This window comes from Eriocheir sinensis, chromosome 4 (genome assembly GCF_024679095.1).
Source record: "Eriocheir sinensis breed Jianghai 21 chromosome 4, ASM2467909v1, whole genome shotgun sequence".
NCBI classification, from domain to species: Eukaryota; Metazoa; Arthropoda; class Malacostraca; order Decapoda; family Varunidae; genus Eriocheir; species Eriocheir sinensis.
Window position 1 is genome coordinate 26,785,213 of NC_066512.1, and position 10,000 is coordinate 26,795,212.

Below are 10,000 nucleotides of genomic sequence, written 5' to 3' on the forward strand. Positions count from 1 at the left end.
CTCTCTCTCTCTCTGAGGTGAACGAGGAAAACGGGAAGTCGGAGGAGAAGAATGAATCCAGGAGGAAATAATAATAATAGAAATAATAATAATAATAATAATAAGAAGAAGAAGAAGAAGAAGAAGAAGAAGAAGAAGAAGAAGAAAGCAAATATGAAGAGGAAGAAAGAAGAGGAAGCAGCGAAAGAAGAACAATGTAAAGATAATATAAAGATAAGATAATTGAGAGAGAGAGAGAGAGAGAGAGAGAGAGAGAGAGAGAGAGAGAGAGAGAGAGAGAGAGAGAGAGAGAGAGAGAGAGAGAGAGAGAGAGAGAGAGAGAGAGAGAGAGAGAGAGAGAGAGAGAGAGAGAGAGAGAGAGAGAGAGAGAGAGAGAGAGAGAGAGAGAGAGAGAGAGAGAGAGAGAGAGAGAGAGAGACACACATTAAATGGGCAATTCGTCATAAGGTGGACTATGATAACAAAGCCTGATGATGATGATGATGATGATGGAAGTCCCCTCAAAACGTAGTAGTAGTAGTAGTAGTAGTAGTAGTAGTAATGAATGTCAAACGGGCAATTCAGATACATAGAGAGGAATGAATGATGAAGGATGAGGACGGAGGTGGTTATGGTGGTGGTGCTGGTGGTGATGATGATGATGGTGATGATAACAATAGTGATAATGACGGTAGTGGTGGTGGTGGTGATGATGATGGTGGTGGCGCCAGGGCGGAGGTGAGCGGTCTGTTCCACCCCGGGGCAAGACCTTATGTGAGGGCGCCTGAGGGGGGAGAGGAGGGGGGAAGGGAGGAAGGTAGAAGACGGAGCAAGGGAGTGATTTACTACTCGAGAAGAAGAAGAAGAAGAAGAAGAAGAAGAAGAAGAAGAAGAAGAAGAAGAAGAAGAAGGGGGAAGAGAGAGAGAGAGAGAGAGAGAGAGAGAGAGAGAGAGAGAGAGAGAGAGAGAGAGAGAGAGAGAGAGAGAGAGAGAGAGAGAGAGAGAGAGAGAGAGAGAGAGAGAGATGAGAGAGAGAGAGAAAAAATGGAGATAGAGGTAAATTAAAAAAAAAAAAATGCATGTGAGAGAGAGAGAGAGAACGCGTAACAAGCAAGCAAACAGCCATCAGTAAGCTAATGACCCTACCTCTGCCTCACCTCCATTCACCACCACCACCACCTCCACCACCACCACCACCACCATCACCGTTATGTGGCACAGAGAGAACGAGAGGGCAAGGAAACTCTCTCTCTCTCTCTCTCTCTCTCTCTCTCTCTCTCTCTCTCTCTCTCTCATCAATCCTTTCTTCCCTTGCTTTCTTCCTTCATCCTACATTCTCTTTTTTTCTCTCCATTTTATCTTTCCTTCTCTCCTCTCTCCTTTCCTTTCTTCTTTCCTTTGTCTTTTCCTCCATCTTCATATCCATTCGTTTACCCTTTTTGGATTGCTTCTTTATCCTTTTTTCTTTATTTTTCTCCTCCATTCTCTACCTCCTCCTCCATTCTTTCTTTCTTTTTCTTTCTCTCCTCCGTTCCTTCCTTTGTTCTCTTATACCTCCCTCCTTCTCCTTGCTCTCTTTCCCTCTTTCTCTCTTTCCTCCTCTCTTCCAAGAAAAGAAGGAGAGAACGAACGAAAGAAAGATAAAAAAGAAAAATTAAAACGAAGGAAGAGTGAACGAAAAACAGAATTAATTAAAGAATGAAAGGAATAAAGAAAGAAAGGAGGAGACAGCGAAAGAAAGAAGAACTGTCATGTCGGGGGGCGGGGGGGGGGGGTGCTCCTGACAGCCTAGACTGGGTAAGGATGAATAATGAAAACTGTATATATTGAAAAGAAATTGAACTGCGGTGTGACTGGGCGTTCTTTGTGGTAGTTGGCCGCCACCACCCCAAAGATCTAATCGAGTCAACAGCTCGATGGGAAGAAGAGGGAAGTAGAGGGGCTATTACACTGGGCAAATTTTTCGTGGTTCTTCAGTCAAACCACGATTTCCGCTAGCGTGGTTCTCATTTGTTTCGTGTTATTGCTGATGATGATGATGATGGTGAGTAATACCGTTGTCCTTCGGTGAAATCTACCGTAGCTTTGGAAGATCGTGGACACGTCGGAAAACCACGGAAATATGAGAACCACGCCAGCGGAAATCGTGGTTTGACTGAAGATCCACGGAAAATTTGCCCACTTGAAGCTTGAATCTAAATTAACACAGCCACGTCGGATGAGATACTAGAGCAATTCTTGGTAGCGCGGAACACTTACTGTGGGAGAAGGTGAGGCAATGTTCCCATGTGCCGTCCGACCAATCTCTACGGAATTATAACAAAGTGGAAAAGGACTATTTAAAGTAAAGGCGGCAATGATTACAACTAAGGGGGTTTTACTTGAAAAATAGCAAGAGTTATATAAAAAAAAAAAATCCTTACAAAATACTGATGCCTTATCCTAATGCCTAAAGATAACACCCCAGAAACAAGTCTACAATCTCCAAGACGAGGTTGGGGGGGAGGAGAAAGAGGGTTGGGGGAGCGTGGGCTGTGTGTGTGTGTGTGTGTGTGTGTGTGTGTGCGGATAGACGGAAGGAAATTTGAGGTACACACAAAAAAAAATCACTTATATATACTTAAGAAGATTAAGATTAAGTCAAACTAGGCGTTGAACGAACAGTTATTCTCACGCCACTGTCTGGGAGGGAGGGGAGGGGAGGGAGAAACACCAGACTGGTACATATTTTCATTGTCTGGCTTGCTCAACTGATATCATAATTTTTTTTTTTACAACAAAGGAGACAGCTCAAGGGCACAAAAAAAAGGAAACAATAATAATAAAGCCCGCTACTCGCTGCTCCTAAAAAAGAATCAAAAGAGGTGGCCGAAAGAGAGGTCAATTTCGGGAGGAGAGGTGTCCTGATACCTTCCTCTTGAAAGAGTTCAAGTCGAAGGCAGGAGGAAATACAGATGAAGGAAGATTGTTCAAGAGTTTAGCTGGTTAACTCTTGCATAAGGGGTTTGGACAGTATAGGGATGAGCATGAGCAGAAAGTCGTGTGCAGCGGGGCCGTGGGAGGGGGGGAGGCATGCAGTTAGCAAGTTCAAAAGAGCAGTCAGTGTGAAAATATCGATAGAAGATAGAAAGAGAGGCAACATCGCGACGGAATTTAAGAGGTAGAAGACTATCAGTAGGAGGAGGAGAGCTGATGTGACGAAGAGCCTTAGACTCCACTCTGTCCAGAAGAGCTGTGTGAGTGGAGCGCCCCACACGTGAGATGCATACTCCATACATGTTTTACTTTAACATATACAGAAAAAACAAGAGAGAAACAAAGAAACAAACAAATAAAGGAAGACAGAGAAAGAAAGAGAAAGAAAGACAGAGATAAAGAGAGCGAGATCCCTAATTAAGATCAACAGGTACCCAATCAGCCACGCCAACAGGAGAGAGAGAGAGAGAGAGAGAGAGAGAGAGAGAGAGAGAGAGAGAGAGAGAGAGAGAGAGAGAGAGAGAGAGAGAGAGAGAGAGAGAGAGAGAGAGAGAGAGAGAGAGAGAGAGAGAGAGAGAGAGATGATGATGATGATGATGATAACGATTTATTCTGTATAGGTAACAGCTACTAACGTGTGTGTGTGTGTGTGTGTGTGTGTGTGTGTGTGTGTGTGTGTGTACCCCTCCCCCACTTAATGACACCCCCCCCCATCATCTTTTTTTTTTATTCCTTCTCTTCCTCCTCTATTTATTTTTTGCTACATCCGTTACACCTCCTCCTCCTCCTCCTCCTCCTCCTCCTCCTCCTCCTCCTCCGCAGGGTCACGGGGTCAGGTCTGGTTTGGTTTCAAGGTATATAAGGAACAGGTGCGAAAAAGTGGTCCTCATTATATAACAGGAGGAGGAGGAGGAGAAGGAGGAGGAGGAGGGGATTGGAGATAATTAGGAGGAGGAAAACAATGATAGGGAAGAGGAGGAAAGGGATGATAATGGTAAGAAGGAGAAGGAAAAGTAACAGAAGAAGAAGGAGGAGAAGGAGGAGGAAAATGAAAAGAAATTGCAAAAGAAGAAAGGAAAGAAGGAGGAAAAGAAAGAAAGTGAAGAAGAGAAGAGATATTAAAAAAAAAAGAGGAAGAGGAGGAGGAGGAGGAGGAGGAAGAGGAAAATGAAAAGAAATTGCAAAAGAAGAACAAAGAAGTAGGAAAAAAAAGAGAGTGAAGAAGAGAAGAGAAATTACAAAACAATGAGGAGGAGGAGGAGGAGGAGGAAGACAGTTAGACACTAGATAACATTGATCTCTCTCTCTCTCTCTCTCTCTCTCTCTCTCTCTCTCTCTCTCTCTCTCTCTCTCTCTCTCTCTCTCTCTCTCTCTCTCTCTCTCTCTCTCTCTCTCATCCATAAACATAGAAAGGCCAGGGGCAGCACAAGACAATGGAACAATAAATATTCTCCATACTAAAAATGCATCACCAAAAGACTCTTCCACATGGAGTATATACAAACCTCAAACACAACCACCTTTCTTTGTATCCATTTTAGCAGTCACCACCACCACCACCACCACCACTGCCAGTCTCAAGCCGCCTCCTATATCAACTATTTCCAAGTGCCGTAAAGGAGATCAGTCGGGTTATAATGAGTGGGTTTTTTTAGGTTCATGATACAGGGGAAGGGTCAAACTACCACCACCACCACCAGGGTCATAAAACTACCCCTGGAAATGCCCTGCAAACTTCTATGAGTCTTGTCAAATGTGTGTGTGTGTGTGTGTGTGTGTGTGTGTGTGTGTGTGTGTGTGTGTGTGTGTGTGTTGGGCACCGAAATGTTTAAGAAAATGACCCTTAAGCCACAGATGCTTCGCCTATGATTGCTCTTGTCCTCCTTCTTCTCCAATCCCTCCTCCTACTTTTCTTCATTCATTGTAGTGTATAAAACTCCTCCTCCTCCTCCTCCTCTTCGTTTCTTCTTCTTCTTCTTCTTCTTGTTCTTCTTGTTCTTCTTAATCAGTAATAGAGACTTTTAACCCCTTTCATAGCAAACTTAATCTCTCATCAATTCCATTTTCTTCCTATGCAGCTCAGATAATTCGAGTATATCTATTAATGATACTCCTCCATCATATTGGAAACAACACTCCCTTTCCATGGACCTAACACAACAACCTTCTTCATCCTTCATAATCTTACCTCTCATCCCACTAACACAAGCTACCTCTCTCATCCCTCTCCCTAGTATTTCCCGCTTCTACCCCGACCACCGGCAGGACATATGTCTCGCTGCCCTTCGTTAGCTGGGCGCAATGCAGGCTCAGCGGCAATTACTGACTCTGGCTCTGGTAAGGTAGCGCTCAAGATCTAGCGCTTATCCTCCCTCCCTTCGTCCGTCCTAGCCTCAGCCCTTGCCTCACCTCTGCCCGCCCCGGAGATGACAAGAAGTGTAGTGCGTTCGGGGACTAGTGTCAAATCGAGCGTTCTCCAAATTTTTCATACCAACTCAAGTCTTCTAGTCCAAACGCTGCCGCCTCTCATATATACTATTCCCAAAGGCCGAGAAGGAGATCATGCCGATTCTCAAGAGTGTTTCTTTTACGTTCATGGTACTACAGAAACTTAGTCAACCTACCACCACCAGGGTCATACGACTACCCATGGAAATGACCCACGCCACACCTACGAAAGCCTTGTTAAATGCACGTGTTGGGGCGCCAAAATGATTAAGGACCCTTGTCAAACTACCACCAGGGTCATACAACCACCCATGAAAATGCCCTTAACTCCTACGAAAGCCTTGTTAAATGCATGTGCTGGGGGGTCAAAATAATTAAGGACCCTTGCCAAACTACCACCAGGGTCATACAACCACCCATGAAAATGCCCTTAACTCCTATGAAAGCCTTGTCAAATGCACGTGCTGGGGCGCCAAAATGATTAAGGACCCTTGTCAAACTACCACCAGGGTCATACAACCACCCATGAAAATGCCCTTAACTCCTATGAAAGCCTTGTCAAATGCATGTATACTAGGACCCCCGTAACGATGAAGACTATGACCCTCTGAAAGTCTCCCGACCCAGTGCTAAGGGGCGAGAGGTGAGCCTTGAACATCAGCTATAGACGCCCTCAGCTCCTGCCTCTGTTCCTTGCCCCCCCCTCCCCCGTCCCTCCGATCCTTGGTGATACGTTGTACCCTGCAGGAATGGTCGCCGTAGCCTTGCTTGAGGAACAGCTGGCGAGGGGTGGGCCGGGGCGCTGCTTTCGAAACCCTTCTTGTGTGTGTGGGGGGGGGGAGGGGGGGGAGGTAATGTTAGTGTGGACATACGCTGTGTGTGGCGGACGCTGCGCTGCGGAGCTGACCGAAACTGTGACATCGATGTAACCGTGACGAAAGGAGTGGAGGGGAGAACACGCATATACACAAAATAACACATCTTTCAAAACTATATGCAAACTTGTAAGACTTTTGTAACCCGGTAGCAGCGACGGGCCAAATCTGTAGTTTTACCGTGTAGCAGCGACGAGACAAATTTGTGGCTTTACCGTGTAGCAGCGACGGGACAAATTTGTGGCTTTACCGTGTAGCAGCGACGGGCTAAATTTGTGGCTTTACCGTGTAGCAGCGACGGGCTAAATTTGTGGCTTTACCGTGTAGCAGCGACGGGCCAAATTTGTGCCATGATATAAACCCCCCAAAATAGATGATACATAATCTGATCACAAATGCTTTGATATATATTATGAAATGTTTTGTGCATGGGAGGGGTGATTTTTTCTCATTTTTCTCGCTTGGAGGGACCATTAAGAAACATGTATAAAAACCAACGTCGGGGAGGCGGTGGCTGGGTGGGCAGCGTGTGGACGTGGTGGAGGGCCCGCCGCTACAAGCTGACAATATCCAGTCACCGCCGAGTTGCCTAAGACTACCCACATGCTATCCTAATGACCACCTATCAACCCAGACGTTACCGCAACTATTGAATGAATCAAAGATGACCTCCAGGGTACAGCATGAGCCAAGCAAGATGGCGCCACCATAAAACACTTCCCTGAGCTACTAACGGACTGGGGCCGAAAAAAAAAACATAAGATCTTGAACTAAACCCGTACACACATACACACAAATATATAAGAACAAATAGCGAAGAAGAACCCCCTGCCCTCGCCCTCTCCCCCCCCCCCCCCAACAAACAAACAAACACGCACACACATACAAACACCGCCTCTTACTTTACGATGCCTGTCAGAGCGCCACCCGCCGGCCCTATACGGTATAGCATTGGCGGCGGCGGCGACAGGGGTGGTGGACCAGGCAGGGGTAGTAGAAGGCAGGGTTATGTGTGTTGCATGCTGATGATGTCCCTCCTCCTCTTCCCCCCTGCTCATGGCTCGTTCCTATCGCCAGGGTGAACGGTGGCAGGGGGCAGGGTGGGAAGAGTCGGGGATGGGAGGTAGGGAGAGGTACCACACCCTGAAGAGGAAGAGGAAGAGGAAGGGTGTTAGTGCCAGTTATATGAAGAGAGGTGATGTTGGTTGTGACACATATGTAGTTTTTTTTATCTATCTTTTCTTTTTTTTTCTCTCTAATGACTTTCTTTTCTCCTATCTATCTTTTTCTTTCTTTCATTTCCTCTTCTTTTCTATCAATATTTATTTACTTCACTTCTCTCTCTCTCTCTCTCTCTCTCTCTCTCTCTCTCTCTCTCTCTCTCTCTCTCTCTCTCTCTCTCTCTCTCTCTCTCTCTCTCTCTCTCTCTCTCTCTCTCTCTCTCTCTCTCTCTCTCTCTCTCTCTCTCTCTCTCTCTCTCTCTCTCTCTCTCTGATGACCTTTTCTCCTTCCTATCTTTTTTCTTTCTTTTTTTTTCATTTCCTCTTCTTTTCTCAATTTCTATTCGTTCATTAATATATTTATGTCAATCACTTTATTTTTTTTCTTTACTAATTTCTTGGTTATTTTCTTACTCTGCCACTCAGTCTCTTTCTTTTCCCTTCAGTTCCTTCCTTCCTTTCTCCTCTAAGTAGGCAAGGGAGGAAACATCAGTAGGGGGAGAATATGTTACGTAGAGGGGGAGGAAAGTGGATGGTAGGGGAAGGAAAGGTCAGCAGAGGGGAGAATATAAGGTTACCAGGACCACAACATACAGGGAAAGGGAGAAAGGGGATGATAGAGGGGAGGAATCATTAGTAGGGGGAAGAAGAAAAATGTTACCTGCGTCTCATCTCAGGTTAGGTTAGGTTAGGTTAGGTTAGGTTCAGGAGAAGGAAGAGGATGATAAAGGGGAGGAAACGTCAGTAGGGGAAAGAAAAATGTACCTATGTCACATCTCAGGTAGGTTAAGTTAGGTTAGGTTAGGTTCAGGAGAAGGAAAGGGATGATAAAAGGGAGGAAACGTCAGTAGGAGGAAGAGAAATGTTACCTATGACACATCTCAGGTAGGGAATGTCAGAGGGAGGTAGAATCAGCAGAGGGAAGAAGATGCTAAACGTGGCAACAAGGTGAGAACAGGTAAACATAGAGACAAGGTGAGCACAGATGGGATGTGAGCGTTAATTAGCAACACAACAGGTGGGTATACATACTTTGGTCTTGCGTAAAGGAGAGAGGTGAATAGGAAGGGAAGAAGGGGAGAGTGTGTGTAGAGGCATTGGAGGAGGAAGGGGGTAGAGGGTGAGTCAGGTGCTAAAAATAAAAAAAAAAAGTACAGGTGTGATATGTGTTGACCATTAAGCCAACAGGTGAGGTTACGTAAGTCACTTTAAGAGGAAGGGACGAGAAGGGAAGAGAAGGAAAGGGAAGGGATGGGAAGGGAAGAGAATGGAGAGGAAAGGGAAGGAAGGGAAGGGAAAAGAATATAAAGGGAAGGGAAGAGGAGGAAAGGAAGAGAAGTGAAGGAATACGAAGGGAAGGGAAAGGAAAGGGAAGGGATGAGGAGAGATGGGATGGGAGGAGAAGGGAAGAGAAGGGAAGGGAAAGGAAAGGAAAGGAAAGGAAAGGAAAAGAAGGAAAGGGAAGGGAAGGGAAGGGAAGGGAAGGGAAGAAAAGGGAAAGGAAAGGGAAGGGAAGGGAAGGGAAGAGAAGAGAAGGGGTGGGAAGAGATACGAAAGGAAAGGAAGGGAAGGGAAGGAAAAGGAAGGGAAAGGAAAGGAAAAGAAAGGGAAGGAAAAAGTTGGGATGGGATGAGAAAGGAAGGGATGGGAAGGGAAGAAAAGGGAAGGGAAAGGAAGGGAAGGGAAGAAAAGGAAATGGAGGGGAAGGGATGAGAAAGGAAGGGATGGGAAGGGAAGAAAAAGGAAGGGAAGGGAAGGGATGGAGAGAGATAGGAAGGGAAGGGAAGGGAAGGGAAGGGAAGGGAAGGGAAGGGAAGGGAAGAAAAGGAAAGGAAAAGAAAGGGAAGGAAAAAGTTGGGATGGGATGAGAAAGGAAGGGATAGGAAGGGAAGAAAAGGGAAGGGAAGGGAAGGGATGGAGAGAAATAGGGAAGAGAAGGGAGTTACGTGGCTTAAGATCCGTATTCTCCAACGCATTCAGCTCTCTCACACACGACGATTTCCAGAAGCCGCAAAGGAGATTAACAACCGGGCTCTCATGTGTGCTTTTTCACGTTCATGGTGCAGCCGTGGCCTCGTCAACCTATCAGTAAGCTCATAAAACTACCCACCGTGGAAATACTAACACAGCGACCTCAACGAAAGCCTTACCAAATGTGGGTGTGTGAGCCCCGAAGGGTTTGAGAAAATGGGGAGGAGGAGGAGGAAGAGGAGGAGGTGGTATATAACAACAAGGAGGGTAGTGGATATGAAGGAGGAGGAGGAGGAGGGGGACGGAGTGGAAGGATGAGAGAGCTTGCATCCTTCTGACACACACACACACACACACACACACACACACACACACACACACACACACACACACACACACACAGCTACTTTGACTAATGACGGCGGCGGTGATGGTGGTGGTGGTATAGGCGGGAGTGGCAATGGTAGGCGTGAAAACAGTAGTAGTAGTAGTAGTAGTAGTAGTAGTAGTAGTAGGAGGAGGAGGAGGCGA

General features: G+C 46.0%; 1 protein-coding gene and 1 long non-coding RNA gene across 3 annotated transcripts in view; one reads left to right on the forward strand and one right to left on the reverse strand.

Moving 5' to 3' along the window:
* LOC126981399 (uncharacterized) overlaps nt 1–10,000 on the reverse strand; it is a 28,070-nt gene that overhangs the window by 11,840 nt on the left and 6,230 nt on the right. Inside the window, exon 2 of the long non-coding RNA XR_007733925.1 lies at nt 7,181–7,421. This is a non-coding gene — a long non-coding RNA (uncharacterized LOC126981399). The remainder of the gene's footprint in view (nt 1–7,180; nt 7,422–10,000) is intronic.
* The window catches only part of LOC126981321 (beta-1,3-galactosyltransferase 5-like), a 17,030-nt gene that overhangs the window by 2,440 nt on the left and 4,590 nt on the right, over nt 1–10,000 (forward strand). Inside the window, exon 1 of one of the 2 annotated variants that reach the window (XM_050832304.1) lies at nt 5,242–5,292. The exons of the other annotated variant lie outside the window; for it this stretch is intronic. Within the exon in view, the coding sequence (XP_050688261.1) occupies nt 5,257–5,292 (36 nt within the window). The 5' untranslated portion in view covers nt 5,242–5,256. Of the gene's footprint in view, nt 1–5,241; nt 5,293–10,000 lie in introns of those variants that run through there. 2 annotated transcript variants of the gene reach the window in all.